This window comes from Sus scrofa, chromosome 7, assembly GCF_054392235.1.
Source record: "Sus scrofa isolate SSC_HxYL_T2T_F1_AM1 chromosome 7, Sscrofa_HxYL_maternal_Yorkshire_Landrace_v2.0, whole genome shotgun sequence".
Taxonomy (NCBI): Eukaryota; Metazoa; Chordata; class Mammalia; order Artiodactyla; family Suidae; genus Sus; species Sus scrofa.
The window spans coordinates 85,546,524-85,563,664 of NC_139389.1; the positions used below are offsets into that span (position 1 = coordinate 85,546,524).

Consider the following 17,141-nt stretch of genomic DNA (forward strand, 5'->3'; position numbering starts at 1 on the left):
TTCCCTCTTTTCTTCTTGCTCTCTGACTCTCACTCTAGATGGCTCTAGATTTGCTCTCAGTGATTCTGCCCCCCTCCACTCCCATCCTTGTCACCAGAGAGATACTGTACAGGTACAGCCCCATCTGTCCCACTGTGGGTCTCTTAGGATGCAGTAGTACACAGCGGTGTCTCTCAGTGTCACCCGGGGCAGGATCAAGGTGCTGGACTTTCTGTCTGAAGCTATGGTCAGAGAAGCCATGCTGTTGGTCACATTGCTTTGTAAGCCATGAATGATGTGCTGTGGACTCTGATTGGGATTTTGCCGATACCAATGTATATAGTCAGCTCCACTGATGGTAGAGTGGTTACAAGGCAGCTTTACATCTTCCCCTTCAGCACAGTCCTTGGAGTTTGGCTGGGTGGTCTGAGCATCAATCATAGTCCCTATGTCAAAAAAAATGCAAATTAACTCCTGACCACAAATCAATGTAATTCTACGAGTCCGTGACATAATGCTCCCATAACTCTCTGGCAACTACCCACTACTTCAGTGTTTTTATTTATGTTCTCCAAAAATGTAATTGGCGTTCATTACAGAGACCAAAGACCTATGCCAAGAATGGCTCTGTAACATGGCAGTGATATGTTTGTGGGGGACAGGGAATTAGCAACATTAAAATTAAAAGCTGCACATTCTGGAGCTCCAGCTTCCTATAATGGTTCCAAGAATCATGCATCTACCACTATCTATGTAGTCATTTCTCCATGCACCTGTTCTTCACATAGTAACTCATGACATGGACAGTGTTCACCTTATCCTCCTTGAACAGTGGTCCTTAATCCTCATGTCTCTATGCACTTTGCTTTGCACAAAGGATGCTGAGGCAGAGAGAAAAGACAGAAGGGAAAGCAAAGCAGGTGAGGTGAAGGGCAGTGGGTGGGGATGATAGAAAAAGTTAGCCGAGGGAAGAAAAAAAGAGCACAAGGAATAGGGAAGGTAAGGGATAATCAGAGGAGGGAAAGAGAATGCAGTGATTAGGGAGATACCTGGAGAGGGCTTAGGCTACTGGGCTAAATCCCCTGAATCCTTGACCACACACCCTCAACAAGGGATTGTAAAGTACAAGTTGTCTAAAGAGGAAGAAAGTATGTCATTTTTCCTTTTTCCTGGAACATCCATAGAAAACATAACCTTTCTTTCTCCCAGAAGAGAATGCTGTTTCCAGATGAAGCAGCCCCCTCTTGTTACTGAATAAATGAACTGCAGCGCTAAACCCAGGGCAAAAGTCAGTCAGCAATCTTTTCAAAGACTCTTCAGATTTGAAGGTAAACATCTTACTTGTAATACCTTTTTACTCATCTGTGTTTTCTTGTTCCTATAACACCTCACAGAAGGTTTTGTTTTTATTGCTTTATTTCAGTCAAATGATTCTCAGTTGTTGGCTTCTCCTTTAATACTCCTTTTGTCTCCAATCTTCCCATATTTAAAGGTTACTTTCAAAGCCCATATTATTTAGTGTTTACAAGAAAGGTTGGTACATCCCAGACACTCAAGAATTACCTGTTTCCTGAATGAGTACTTGTTATTCATTAATCTAGTGAAAGAATTTATGCTGAGCATCTCTTTGAATAATTCTAAAAACAGTCTCCAAGTTTTATGGAAGACAGGTAAAATAAAACACTCCAACAGCATAAATAGAGGGTTATATTTGTGGACAAAATGCAAGAACAGACAACAAACTTCCCACCTAGGATGGAGGAAAATTAGACTAAATTAGACATTTATGGTAATAGATGTCATGGTAATCATGCTTTATTCATTTAACAAACATTCATAAATATTCACTGGGAACCTGTTCTGTGGCAAACACACACACAAACACACACAGACAAGTCAAATAGTACTACTACTGAAAATATTTAAATGGGTAGGAATGAACAATATTATTATATTAGTAAAAAGCAGAAGAAAAGTAATAATACCTTTTTACTTTTATTTTTTGCTTTTTAGGGCTGCATGTACAGCATGTGAAAGTTCTTACGCTAGGGGTCGAATCAGAGCTACAGCTGCTGGCATACACCCCAGCCACAGCAACCCAGGAACCCAGCTGCATCTGTGACCTGCACCACAGCAAAGCCAGATCCTCAACCAACTGAATGAAGCCAGGGATCAAACCAGCATCCTCATGGATACTAGTCAGGTTCCTTTCCACTGAGCCATAATGGGAACACTCAACAATAACTTTTCAACTTTTTTTGATTTCTTCCTCTTTATTTTTTAGAAAATCCTAGAAACCACTACAAAGTGTCATCTTAAATAATAACTGAAAAACGAAAATACTCTTTATGACTATGAAGAATTAAAACCAAGTTTGTCTAGTCTATTGGCTTTTTTTTTCAGAGCTTTGAATTTTAGAGGGTCATATCTCTAAAACTATGTGAAGTGAGGTTTCCTTCCTTTACTTGATGAAAGCCAAAATAATGTACATAAACTGACTTTCAGAAAATCAAGAGACTCTGATAAAACACTAACACCTCTGCGTGATGGATACTCTCAAAAATCCAGAAATAGGAGAGAAATTCCTGAATCTGATAAAGGCTATCAATGAAGACGATATTAAAAGTCCTTCTCTATAGGGTCACAAACAAGTCATGTAGACTACTACTACTCCAAGTCACTGTCCTACTGGAGGCCTGGCATCAAATCAGGAAAAACTATAAAATGAATTAAGTTTGAAGACTGAGAAGTAAACCATTTTAATCCAGAGATATTACATTTGTAGAAAATAAAACTGTATCTCTAAACAAACTATAAGAACTAGTACTAATAGATGAATTAACAAGATCACTAAACACAAAAATAATCACTTTTATTTCTACATTCTAGCCAAAAGCATTAGAAAATGCAATTAAAATACCATTTATTAGGCATTTGGGAACTAATTTAATATAGGGTATGCAAGTCCTTTCCAAAATTACTCCATGAATACCAGAAATTAGAGAGGACCTATGTTTAAAAAAAAAAAAAGGAGTTCCTGTTGTGGCGCAGTGGTTAACGAATCCGACTAGGAACCATGAGGTTGCGGGTTCGATCCCTGCCCTTGCTCAGTGGGTTAACGATCCGGTGTTGCCGTGAGCTGTGGTGTAGGTTGCAGACGCGGCTCGGATCCCGCGTTGCTGTGGCTCTGGCGTAGGCCGGTGGTTACAGCTCCGATTAGACCCCTAGCCTGGGAACCTCCATATGCCGCAGGAGCGGCCCAAGAAATAGCAACAACAACAACAAAAGACAAAAAAAGACCAAAAAAAAAAAAAAAAAAAAAGAGGATATCGCATGAATCTAAAGACTGTGTGTTAAGATACCAATTGTCCTAAATGAATCCATAAGTTAACACAATCCCAATCAAATCACTAGCAACCTTTTGTGTTAGAAGCTAATTCTCTAACTTATGTGAAAGTGCCAACACCTAGCATAAGCCTTGAATAAAACGAAGAAAGCATGACTTGCAACTTTGGATTTAAAATGTGTTTGAAGCTTACACTGCTGAGATTTTGGAAGCTCTGAGGAGAGACCATGTGCAGGGGTCATGGTCATCCCTGAGACTGTCTACAGTGAGAGATGAGCCCAGCCCTCTTTCGGATTGCCACTGAGCCCCGTGACACTTGAGTCAGCAATTTGAGGAATTCCACAGTTGTCGGGTCCCCAGGTGTCACATGGAGCAAAGGTATCATGAGATAATGAAACAGTAGCTGTTTGAAGAGGTTGAGGTTTGGGGTGGTTTGTGATGTTACAAAACACAATGCCTCTGAAGTCCTGTAAAGGAGCCTTGTTGAGGACCTGAGAGAAATTGGCAAGAATAAAAGTGTTTTTTTCCTCTCTCAGATTTCAGTTTATCTCTAGTAGCTGGGCCTGGAATTACTGTTAATTTTATTTCATATATGGCTATAGTACTCCTGCCCTCACACAGAAGAGGAACTGGTGATGCTCAGATGTGATGGGAGCTTTGGGCCCCTATGACACAGGACCCAGTGGCTGGTTGCTTATATTGGGGCCCTACAATAAACAGGGAGATGTAAGCTTTTCTTATCTGATATGATTTTTATATTTCACTCATTCTTCTCATTCCATGTGACTAACTCTAAAAAAAAAAAAATGAGGGGCTATTTAAAAAATCATGCTTGGAGTTCCTATCCTGGCGCAGCAGAAATGAATCCAACTAGGAACCAATAGGTGGAGGGTTTGATCCCTGGCCTTGATCAGTGGGTTAAGGATCCGGCATTGCCATGAGCTGTGGTGTAGGTCGCAGATGCAGCTTGGATCCTGCATTGCTGTGGCTCTGGGGTAGGCCAACAGCTACAGCTCCTATTGGACCCCTAGCCTGGGAACCATATGCTGCAGGTGAGGCCCTAAAAAGACAAAATAAAATAAAATAAATAAAATAAAATAAAAAGTCATGCTTGTATCTCTATGAATAATCAAAATTTAGTAGACTATTTTCAATTTCAGATCCACTTGAGAAGCCAACAAAACTGAGACTATTGTTTCATATTCCCTTAGTGACACATGACTTTAATTTTCTGGTAAGGACTCTCCACTCCAAATTAACATTTTCCTCCATGTTTATAACAGTAGATTGTCTAAATTTTGTGCCGCTGCATCCAGGAACTGATTACATGTGGGGGAAGAACTTTATCCCATCACCTCTAATGCAAACAAGGGGCCCAAGGAACTTACAGGCATGAGTCGGTTTGAAGCAGCATTCTACATGATGGGCTGTGTAAACATAATCAATTTCTATATGTTCTATGTCGTGAACAGGCTGTGAAGCATTATGTTGCATCAATGCCAGATGAGCCCTACTTTGCCCTTGCTTTATTTATTCATTTATTTATTTATTTTTATTTTTTATTTTTTTTGTCTTTTCCCTTTTTAGGGCCACACCCACACCATATGGAGGTTCCCAGGCTAGGGGTCTAATCCAAGCTGTAGCCGTCGGTCTACACCACAGCCACTGCAACGCCAGATCCAAGCCTCACCTGTGACGTACACCACAGCTCACCACAGCTCACGGCAACGCTGGATCCTTAACACACTGAGTGGGGCCAGGGATCGAACCTGCAACCTCATGGTTCCTAGTCGGATTCATTTCTGCTGCACCACGATGGAAACTCCTTTTTAAATATTTTTTAGTGTGCATTTTATTTCTACCAATTCAGAGTTAGCTAAAACCTCAAGATCATTACCATGAATATTAAGAAATTTCTTCCCTTGATCTTTATATTAATAATGTTGGATACCCAGCTTGGAAGTTGACCAGCAGCTCTTCTTTTGTGTTGTTTTACTCCACTAACCCTAGTGTACAAGGAACTGCATGTTCTCCTTGCTCCATCCTGTGCTATGACTTCCACGTCTACACACCTTCACATAGCAAAATGGATTCAACCACTCCTAGTCTAATGGTCAAATAGAGTCCTTGAAGCCTTGTGAATGATCTTTGAAAATAAATCTTTTTTTAAGTTTCTTAAATGGTTTCAGTCTGAGGCATTTGTGTGCAATCCAATGAAATTTTTTTTAGACTTTTTTTTTTTTTTTTTTTTTTTTTTGCCTTTTCCAGGGCTACACATGTGGCATATGGAGGTTCCCAGGCTAGGGGTCTAATCGGTGCTGTAGCCACCGACCTATACCACAGCCACAGCAACGCAGGATCCGAACCGCATCTGTGACTTACACCACAGCTCATGGCAATGCCAGATCCTTAACCCACTGATCAAGGCCAGGGATGGAACCCGCAACCTCATGGTTCCCAGTCAGATTGGGTAACCACTGCGCCACAACGGGAGCTCCGCAATGAAGTTTTTATAGCAGGCGTTATTTTATCCTATAAGTGAGATGATGATAGTAATAATATTTTTAAAAAAATGAATCAACAAAAAAGAGATTGATGTGCTGGTGTGGAGAGAACACAATGGCAACATAATTTAGGAAGCTGGATAGAATCTGGAAACTACTTACTAATGTAGATGTTGGGAGAAAACGGAAACTTAAGCTATTAGATAAAGACCAAAAGCAAGTTAATTCATGTAGACAAAACTCAGAAATTCTCTAGAATTAGAGGCCTCAGGAGTAACAGTGGGGTATAAAACTTATGGGTTACCTGGAAATCTACAAAAAGTGTGCCCAGATATTCGACCCGACTCATCACCTGGAAATTATAAACAAAGAAACTTAGATCCTAGAGTTCAGTTGCTTCAACATCACAATCACAAAACTGAAGGAGGGACCAAGTTTGTAGTGAACTTCCCCAATTAATCAGATATCAAAAGTGATATTTAAAAATGCAAAGAGTCACATATAAGAAGAAATGAAATGCAGATCCATGTACTGGGAAGATTGAACTAAACCAAAACCCAAATCCGCAATGAGTTGAATGAGGCAGAATCAATTATTCTGGTATGAAACTTGCAGATTTCCATGCCAGGTGCATGAGAGGGTATAGCACATGTTCTTGTGAAGACACGCTATTGAAGAACTAGCTCTTAGGATGTAGAAGCAATGAGGTTTAACTATTATCCTAGTAACCAGATACTTTTAGGTCGGTTTGAGTAACCTAACCATTAAGTAACTTGGAATCATGGCAAAGGAGGAAGCCAGGAATCTGACTCAGTGATGTAGCCAGTATACTGATGGGAGTCAAGGTTAGTGACCTTTAGTAACATCCAGTTAGTTGAGGGAACTACAGTGACTGGAATGCCTGTTTGTCTATGTCTGCATTTCCCCTGATTATGGAAAACACTGAGATGCATTGAATTTTTTCCCTCCCACCACACACATGGTTCTGCATCAGCTGGCACCAGAGCAGCTCCAGGCAGGGGTCTGGGTGGGGCTGCAGGTGCCTGGGGAGCCCTGAGTGGAGGCATAAAGGTCAATGGCTGAGTCTTCAGGCTGGGATCCTGTGATGCACATGCAGCTGTGACCCTCCTTTGTATTCAGACAGACTCAGGCTCATCTTTCCTCCTTCCCACCCCCATTTAAAGTCATTACAAAGAGGTTCTTGGGGCTTTGAGCAGGTCCCCCTCTGTACCAGTGTAGAGCATAGAAAGAGCTTAAAGGGAAATTGCATGTGAAATTGGTGCTCTCTCCTTCCTGAGCATGCAGAGACGGCGGACCAGGTTCCACACTCCAGGGGCTGCTCAGTCCTGTTCAGGAAGACAGGGTCACACATAGAAACTGATCTCTGTACAGAGTGTTCATTCTCTCCACACATCCCCAGACAGAACCTCGAGGTGCCTGACTGCATCCTCCTCCTTTCTCATCACCACCCAGACTGTTCAGTCAGAATTGCTTCAGCAGCCCTTGGACCTATGGGCAAGCTGAAACCACAGGATCAGCAATGATATTCACAAAAGATTCATCACCATTTATCCTGCCCGAGTGTCTTCAGTAGAGGAACATTCTATAGCCTAGATCTATGGAATATTCTGCTCCAGAAAACAGGCTTCTGCATCTGGTTGCCCAGCCAGAGACAAGACCACACAGTAAATGTCCTAGAAAGACACAAAGCCTAAGAAGAAAGGACTAAGGAAATGATTTTTATGATGAATCCAGATAACTAGATGCAGGTTTCTGATGTGAGCATATCTAAGTGACATTGCCACTTTAAATTATTTTGGGGCAAGCTTTCAACTTTAGACACATTTACATATGTCCTGTATAATTGATTTAAAGTCAGAAATTCAGGACTGAAAATGTAATAGCAAGTTGTCTAGACATCTGCTCCCAAATGACATAGAAGGAGCTTTTATTTAGAAAGAAATCCTCTCATCCAGACCACAGATGAAGCAACCACAGGACGCCCCCTTCTTGTCTGGGGTCTGCAGGTGTGCATTTCAGCTTGGGTCCTGTAGCAGGGGGGCTCTCTCTTATTGAGCTCTGGGGTTTTTGTTCAGCTTTTCCTATTACTTCAAACACCGTGAGATCTCGGAGAGCACAGAAGTATGTAGCAGAATCTTTCAGCTGTAAGGCTGAAATGGTGAGGCTGAGGGATTTCTCTCCTCTACGGGAGTTTACAGAGTAGCGACCATCCTTTGCATTTGTTTTAGAAGTGTCCTGATGAATAAGGAAAGTCATCTCTCCACTGGGAGGCTGTTTATACCAAAAAAGGTAGTTAGTGTTCCAAGGTGCTTCATACCGACAGTTTAAAGTGACTTCCTCTCCCACTTGACTGGATACAGTTGGCTGGTCTTGAGTAACTTTCTGGGCCATACTGGATCCTTTGGGAAAAATCAGAAGACATAAGCTATGAATAAAACAATGTAGGAATTAGACTACTTTAGGACCCAAAGACAAACCCAGTTGAAATCATAATATGCCTGCTTTCCTGCCATCCCCCTTCCTCCCCAAGTCCATGTGAAGCACCCGGGCCTGTGTGCAGTCCTTTCCCCCTGAACCTTCCCACCATGTGTGGGACCATCCCTACCAGAGAAGACGGAGGCCAGGAAGAGCCAGAGCAGGCTGGAGAGCGGCATGTGGCACGGATTCCCCTGCACAAGTGTGTTTTGTTGTGCCTCAGGCTGAGCGTTCAGTGTCTTGGAGTGTCTGGCAGCTCATATACATAGTCCCTGGGTTCCTGTGTGACTCCCCCAGACAGGAAGTAGGGCTTGTTATGTTCATAGACCACGTGTCATATGCACAGATGAGAAAAAGTCTGGTTCCCCACAAACCTTTACTTTGTCCACTTGTCTTTCCCAGATAAGTTATGTCTTTCCCATTAAGTTATGCAGATCCTGACAAGGCGCTTGACTAAAGCAACTAGTACTAAAGGTTTGAGCTGAGGAGAACTGGAGACAAGGTGACATACACTGATAATTTCTCACAGAATAATTTTCCTAGCTTATTGAAAAGTGATTAGTATACGCTATCAACCCTTCCTGTAATCTAGTACTGACTGTTCATTTAGTCTATATTTACTTTTCACCATTTGGAGTTTAATGACATTTTTAGAAACTCACAGACCTTTGGCTTTCTTTGTGAAAGACAGTCTTACCCAAATGATAAATGTATCCCTTTTTCACTGGTTTCTAGGGCTCTCCTTCAGTCTTTCTACAAATAAGTTCCTTCAATATCAAATGATAAAAAAATCATTTGTTCTGATTTTCAGAATCTGTTCAGTTTATGTTTATATGAAATTATTACAGGAATAAAACGTTATTCTTTGGACATCTGACACTGAGTTTTATTTATTAGATTCTGAAGACGATCAGGATAGTCAGTCCAGTTGCCTCCACAAGTAGAATTGTACTTATTAGATCATATTTCCTAGAATTGTTCCTGATGTCTCATTTTCTATCCCATTGGCCCAAACATTGAGTCTCACTTATTATTGGCTTGTTATTTTTCTCTTTGTAAAATAAAGTCAAGAGGAGCATGCCAGATCTTTGTGTGACACAGAGCTACAATGCACTCCTACAAAACATGATATCTATAGGCTGCAAACACACAGTACATGTCGACACCACATCCGATGGTGACTGGCATTTTGTAAACTGTTACATAATTGGGTGGAATATAGCTGTCAATCTTCTATTTGGTTTCATTGTTTTAATGGATGAATTAATATTAAAAAGACCAAAGGCAACTAGAAAATTGGAAAGAATATAACAGACAAGGTCTCTACAATATCGCAGTCCTTGGAGGTCAAAATAACTCACTAATGAGTGATGGAGGGTGGACAATTGATATTAAGTTGAAACATGTCCTCTTTTCTCCCATTTCACCTCTGAGTGCTGACAGGTAGCAGATGCCCTGGTTTGCAATTATTAGTAAATAAGTCAAGGAGACCATGAATGCCCACAGCCTCCTAGGCAACAGCATATGATAAAAAATGTATATGAGTCTAATAATTACATACATACACCAGGAGATTCATAGAGATGAACTGTTATTAAAATACAGAATTTACTTGAATTCACCAGTTTTTATATGCACTCTTTTTTCTTTTCTTTTTTTTTTTCCTGGCTGATGCTGTGGTATGTAGAGAAGTTCCCAGGCTGGTGGTCAAATCAGAGCCACAGCAACACTGTATCCGAGCCCCATCTGAAACCTACACCACAACTTGTGGCAATGAAGGATACATAACCCACTGAGCGAGGCCAGGGATCTAAACTGCATCCTTACAGACACCATGTTGTGTTCTTAACCCAATGAGCCACCATGGGAACTCCTATGCATTCTTTTTTTGATACAAAATTCTATCAGATTTTGTCACATGTAGAGGCTCTTGTAACTGCCACTGAAATCAAGAGGCAGAACAGTTCCATCATCCTCAAAAAACCCTTTGCACACCTTCCCCACCTCTGCAATTTCCGATAACCCTTGGCAACTACTGATCTCCTTTTCATCTCTAGATCTCGTCCTTTTGAGAATGTTGTATAAGTAGAATCTTACATTATGAATGGGATCATAATCATCCAATAAGTGTAATCATGCACTGTGGAGCCTTCTAAGATTGACTTTTTTTCCACTCTGAGAATGTCCCTGAGATCCATCCAGTTTATTGCATATATCAGTAGTTTGCTTCCTTTTAATTACTACAGACCGTTCCCAACTAATGATGGTCCCACATGATTACTGACCTTACGGTAGCAAGAAAGTTCTATGCATTCAGTTGAAATCATGCTTTGAATTTTGAATTTTGACCTTTCTTTGGGCTAGCCACACTGGGCATAGACACTGCTGATGCTGGGCAGTGGCAGCAAGCTGAGCTCCCCGCCAGCCCCAGGATCATGAGGGTAAACAACGTATACACTTACAACCATTCTGTACCCATACAACCATTCTGTTTTTCACTTTCAGCACAGCACTGCACAAATTACATGAGATTTTCAATACACAGCACTTTTTAAACATCTAACATCTAGTGTTAGATGACTTTTCCTAAGTGTAGGCTCATGTAAGTGTTGAGATGTTGAAGCTAAACTAGGCTAAGCTAAGATTGATTTCAGTAGGTTAGATGTATTAAACTCATTTTGACTTATTACATTATTTTCAACTTACAATGACTTATTGGGACCTAACTCCGCCATAAGCTGAGGAATATCTACAAATAATATGTCATTGTGTAGATGTATTACAGCATATCTGGTTATCAATTCACCTGATTAAGACCTTTGGGTGGCTTCCAATTGGAGGCCATAGCAAATAGAACTACCTTTAATATTCATGTACAGATTTTTGTGTGAACATGTTTTTCATTTTTCAAGTATAAATACCAAGAGAGTGATTCCTGGGTTGTAAGGTAGGTGGATATTTAAGTTTATGTAAAACTACCAAACTGATTTCCAGAGTGACTGTACTTTTCACCCACCAGCAATGTATGAGTGATGCATTTCTCTGCATCATTGCCAGAATGTGGTAGTGTCAGTATTTTTAATGTTAGCTGTTCTGATAGATGTGGAGTGCTAGCTCACTGTGGCTTTAATTTGCATTTTGCTAGTGGCAAATGATGATGAACACCTGTTTATATGCTTATTTATATGCTTATTTCTCTATTATGTATCCTCTTTGGTAAACTATCCATGTGAATCCTTTTTTAATATAATGATCTTTGTTTTTTCCATTATAGCTGGTTTATGATGTTCTGTCAATTTTCTGCTGTACAGCAAGGTGACCTAGTTACACATACAGGTATACATTCTTTTTTCTCACATTATAATACTCCATCATCCGTGACTAGATATAGTTCCCAGTGCTATACAGCAGGATCTCATTGCTAATCCATTCCAAAGGCAATAGTTTGCATCTATTAACCCCAAATTCCCAATCCATCCCACTCCCTCCACCTCCCCCTTGGCAACCACAAGTCTGTTCTCCATGTCTATGATTTTCTTTATTGTGGAAAGGTGTATTTGTGACATATATTAGATTCCAAATATAAGTGATATCATGTGGCATTTGTCTTTCTGTTTCTGACTTACTTCACTTAGTATGAGAGTCTCTAGTTCCATCCATGTTGGTGCACATGGCATTATTTTGTTCTTTTTATGGCTGAGTAGTATTCCATTGTGCATATGCACCGCATCTTCCTAATCCAATCATCTGTCAATGGACATTTAGGTTGCTTCCATGCCTTGGCTATTTGTTTATATGGATTGTGTTTTGGTGTCACATCAAAAATCTTTTTTGGGAGTTCCCGTCGTGGTGCAGTGGTTAACGAATCTGACTAGGAACCATGACGTTGCGGGTTCGGTCCCTGCCCCTGCTCAGTGGGTTAACGATCCGGCGTTGCCGTGAGCTGTGGTGTAGGTTGCAGACGCGGCTCGGATCCCGCGTTGCTATGGCTCTGGCGTAGGCTGGTGGCTACAGCTCCGATTCGACCCCTAGCCTGGGAACCTCCATATGCCGCGGGAGTGGCCCAAGAAATAGCAAAAAGACAAAAAAAAAAAAAATCTTTTTTGTATAATACTGGGTTATGTAGATTTTCTGTCATGTTTTCTTCTAAAAGATTTACAGGTTGACATTTAACATTTGAATGCAAAATCCATCTGGGGACTATCCTCAGATTTTTGTATAAGGTGTGAGATTTAGGACTAGTTTCAATCATTTGTCTTTTGTCCATTTGCTAAGAAGATATTCCTCCATTAAACTGCCTTTGAACTGATGTCAAAAATCAGTTTTCTCAACTTAGGTGAGTTAATTCTATGCTCTTACTCAGTGGCATACCCTTGCTAATGATGTTCTTTTCTTACCCTCTTAACCTTGTAGAATCTGTGTAAGGCTTTCTTTTACATTCCTTATATGTTTAATTTGAGTTTACCCTCTTTTATTCCATTGATAATTCTCTTGATAATCCTAGGTAGGAATATATCAATTTTATTAATCATTTTGAGAAAACTAACCTTGTATTTCATGATTATCTCTATTTGTGTTTTCTTTAAGATTTGCCAATTTGAATTTTTAGTTTTTCCTTCTTTTAGGTTATATTGGGTTCTATTTGTTCTTCTTCTATGTTCTTTTGCTGAAAGATGTAGACAATTGTTTTTCAACCTTTTTTCTTTGGTAATAGGAGGATTTAAAATATAAATTTCCTTCCATGTATTATTTTAGCTATGTCACATCCTTATTTGTATGTATATGTTCTCACTGCATTTTCTTTCAAACATATTCAAATAGCCATTGTAATTGCTTCTTTAACTTATGAGTTATTTTAAAACTTAGTGCCTAAATTCCAAATATTTGAGAAGGAAAGGGAAGGAAAATGCTTGAATAGAGAGGAAAAGGAGGCTGGGAGGGCTGGAGTAAGCAGAGTCCAAGGGCTGAGTCCATGGCTGAGTCTTTGCCAGGAAAGAAAGGGAGTCTTTCATCTTCCCTCTGAGCTCTGCTATCTTCACAGGGTGTGAGACTCCCCCTTGTCTCCTCTTTTTAACAGAGGTTTCTGCTTATTTATTCATTTATTTTACATCTTCTGAGACAGAGCAGAAGGATATTTGATTCCAGAAGAGGAAGGAGCTGTGGTGGAAGGAAGAGTGATTCAAGAAGGGGTCAGGAGCCAAGGAATCCAGGTGGCCTCCAGAAGCTAGAAAAGGCCAGGAGGAGTTCCCATCGTGGCACAGTGGTTAACGAATCCGACTAGGAACCATGAGGTTGCGGGTTTGATCCCTGCCCTTGCTCAGTGGGTTAACGATCCGGCATTGTCGTGAGCTATGGTGCAGCTCGGATCCTGCGCTGCTGTGGCTCTGGCATAGGCTGGCAGCTACAGCTCCGATTAGACCCCTAGCCTGGGAACCTCTGAATGCTGCAGAAGCGGTCCAAGAAATGGCAGAAAGACAAAAAAAAAAAAAACAAAAAAGCCAGGAAATGGATTCTCCCTTAGGGCCTCTGGAAGGAATCAGGCCTGCCAAGACCTTGCCTGGAGCCAGTGAAACTGGTGTCAGATTTCTTGCATCCAGAACAGTAAGAGAAAGAATTTGTTTTAAATGACCAGGTTCATATACAAACATTGAGCCTATATTTTTTGTTTTCTTTGCAGCACTAGCAGGATGGGATGGGAGGATTTGCAATTGCCTTTTGGGGCACAGCGTGGTGAGGCAGCCCTGAACATTCTTGAGTGTTATTATTCAAGATAACATCTTACTTAGTGTTATTATTCTTTCTCTTTCTTTTCCCGCTTTTTATGATTTTGTAGTTCAGTACACCGTGGTTAAATATTCACTTTACTTCTGTATTTTTAGCAGGTACTCTGGAAGTTTCAAGTAAGAAGTTTCTAGAGCAGAAGGAGATGCAGATTGGGAAGGGAGTAAAAGACCAAAGTCCCAAATCTGTAGTCCAAGAAGTGTCAGTGTTAAAACTGTACCAGTGTAGGTGAGGAATAATGAGCAATGTGAATGCCCTGTGGTGGGACTGTGGCTGGAGGGTTTCCGTACAGGCTGCAGGTGCCTGGGCAGCGCTGTGCTCCCCAGCACAGAGGTACGTGGCTGAGTCTGTGATCTGGGCAAAGGAAATGTACAGCGAGCTGCGGCGTTCTTTAGCAACTGTCGTGGCATTTAATCTTCCATTCTGCTTGGTCCCTGAAGGAATGAAGAACAAGTGGTCGAGGTGGCCCCCACTCTTCTGACGATACCACTGCACATTGCTCACCAGAGTGGTGGGAAAATTGCACCAGAATGTGGAGCTGGCTCCCTCCTGGAGACTCAGGGCTGGGGGACTCTGCTCCACATCTACCCCTCTCACACCTGATGGGAAACAGAGAGACAGTGACAGGTGAGGGTCATTGTAACTTCTTCAAAACCTTGAATGTGTCCCCCCACCCCCACTGATGAGTATGAGAGAAAGTGTGCAGGACTTGTCATCCTTCCCCCAACATCCTCAACAGTACAGCGGCTGCTCAGTCCTTGAGATTTCCCTGTGGGGCAAGCCCAACTCACAGCAAATCTGGGCCAACAGAAGTCCCAGCACAGGGTCCACTAGGCGCTTCATAATGCTTCTACTTCTTTCTGGGATATTTTCACCATAAAATACTGTCACCCTGGGCAGTGAGGTGTCATGACTTGATCTGGAGATGTTCCTGTTTCTGCAACCAATCATTTCACCCAACAAACTCTCCTCAAGCCCACACTTGGTGACAGAAAACCCCACCCTCCTGCCTCAACCCACTTAGAATGGGCTGGGGCAGTATGGGGTAAGAGTAGGAAAAAAGGAAAGTCATTATTTGATGACTTGAGGGACATTTTCTAAGAACATTTCAGAGAAGGCAGACTCTGATTTGGAATTTGGGAGGATTTTGGAGACACAGAAGTAAATATTAATTATCCTGCTCCATCTTTCCTCTCAGATGGCATGGATGAAGTAGATTCTTACATAATGAAATTCCATTTCCCAGGACTGCAGAGGATCCATGTTACTGCTTCTCATATGTACACCTCTGTGGCTCTGAAGGTGCTCATGAACCAGCACAGTATCAGCAGTTGTTCCTGTTCATTGGTACACTGTGTTGTTAATAGTATTTCTTTTAAATTATTTGTATTTATTCCTAACTTGATCTGCATAAAGAGCAATATTGTTTATTTTAGCCATTAGACGTATTTTGAAACTAGAATTGTAAATAGTTTTATTTTTCTTAAAACATCTGTAATATAAAAATAAACTTTAATTAAAATTTCACTTTCAAATACATTTAAAACACTGTTGATTAGTCTTCATTGCATTCTACTTTTTAACATTAGTAGTTTATTTTAAAAGAAAAATAATCGTTTTTGAAATCATATAAAAATGTAGTTTGTGCTCCTATCACAGACTCTATACATAAAAATCCTCCTCTGTAGATAGATTTGGAAGCAAAAGGGATTGAAAATGAGGATCTGCATATTTTTACTGAAGTTGAAAGTAAAATGAACTGCAGATACTGAAGATCAGATGGGTAGTTCAAGAATGATGCAAATATTTACTAAAGGCACTATGAGGAATAGTGTAGAAAAATGAAGATGTGAGTAATAAATAACTATTATTGGGCACACAGTACATGTTAGATAACTAAAAATAGAGGAGAGAAAAGAGGAGTGACCTAACATGGGTGAGCCACTCAAACCCACCAACCCCAAGATTCTACTTGGAACTTTGGCAAGACGTTGTGTTTGAGTTAGAATGCCTGTTACATGGGTCCACTGGATAAAGAAAGCCTTTTTCCCTTCTTATTATATTGTCTGGACATAGCAGAAGAGATAAGGAAGTCCCACTATAGGTAGGAATAATTGCACCTAAGCTCCAGGTGTTCTCCATCAGATAGAGTGATGCAGCCATCAGTCTGGGTCACTGACTGGGCTACAGTGCCTCCTGCAACATCAGAGAGACCAGGTCAGACTCAGGTATAATGAGATTGTGTCTTTATTCAGATTCTAACCAGAGCAATATTCCTTCTATAAAGGAAGGAGCATGGAATACAATGTTACTTTACTGCCTGTGAAGAGCACTGGAAGCAGCGATAGGGTTGTTGAGCACCAGGGAGAAAGCCGAGACTTATATTATGGAAGATCTTCCCTGAAGAGCGGGGAGGAATATGCACCAGTGTGGTGAGTCCTTGTAACTGGGAAAATCTGAGATTCAAGATATCCATGCCCAGGCAGTTCTAGAGACTGCTAGTAAGACATGCTTCCTTGGCAACGCCTGCTCCTGGTGTTGAGCCTGTCGGGATTTACTTCTCTGTGGTCTGTGAGCTAAAGAAGCTCACTGGAGAGAGAGGAATTTAATTTATTGTAAGTGACATTTCCGGTTAGTACAACATCGCCCTCTAGAGGTCAACGAAGGAGCAAATTGAGTCTTAAGGCTTTTGTGCCCCATCTCCTTCCTGTTCCTAGCTAGGCTTGAATTTCTTAGCATTCTAATCTGACAGTATTTCAGGGGTTGTTTACTAAGAGACTCTTTTAATACTATGAATTAAGTAGCATTAGTTAATCCTATGAAGTGAATCATCCTCATTTTGTACATGAGGAAACAGAAGAAAGGAAGAACAGATGTAATTTGTTGAAGGCTACACAGCAAGTGACAACTAGAGTTTGTTTCATTGGTAAGATTCAAGAATCTGTGTTATTTACCACTGATAATTTTGCTCTCTATTCCTTAGAGGGGATATTATCTTCTCTTATTATAAGGGAAATAAAGTCCTTTTGCAAGTA

General features: G+C 40.8%; 2 protein-coding genes across 9 annotated transcripts in view; both read right to left on the bottom strand.

The window, feature by feature from the left end:
• The window catches only part of LOC102166266 (uncharacterized), a 565,109-nt gene extending 550,160 nt beyond the window's left edge, over nucleotides 1-14,949 (bottom strand). The window contains 2 exon segments of the mRNA NM_001315811.1: nucleotides 14,429-14,705; nucleotides 14,898-14,949. Of these exon segments, the coding sequence (NP_001302740.1) occupies nucleotides 14,429-14,705; nucleotides 14,898-14,949 (329 nt within the window).
• The window catches only part of LOC102160313 (T cell receptor delta constant), a 660,440-nt gene that overhangs the window by 467,017 nt on the left and 176,282 nt on the right, over nucleotides 1-17,141 (bottom strand). For 3 of the 8 annotated variants that reach the window (XR_014810868.1, XR_014810863.1, XM_084969259.1), the window contains exons 1-2: nucleotides 8,456-8,565; nucleotides 7,939-8,249 (exon numbers count right to left, since the gene is read on the bottom strand). The exons of 4 other annotated variants lie outside the window; for them this stretch is intronic. Coding sequence is in view for 2 of the 4 variants with exons in the window: in XM_084969259.1 (XP_084825385.1) it covers nucleotides 7,939-8,249; nucleotides 8,456-8,504 (360 nt within the window). In the remaining 2 variants the exon portion in view is untranslated. Of the gene's footprint in view, nucleotides 1-7,938; nucleotides 8,250-8,455; nucleotides 8,566-17,141 lie in introns of those variants that run through there. One more of the 8 variants, XM_084969264.1, reaches the window with a different exon arrangement.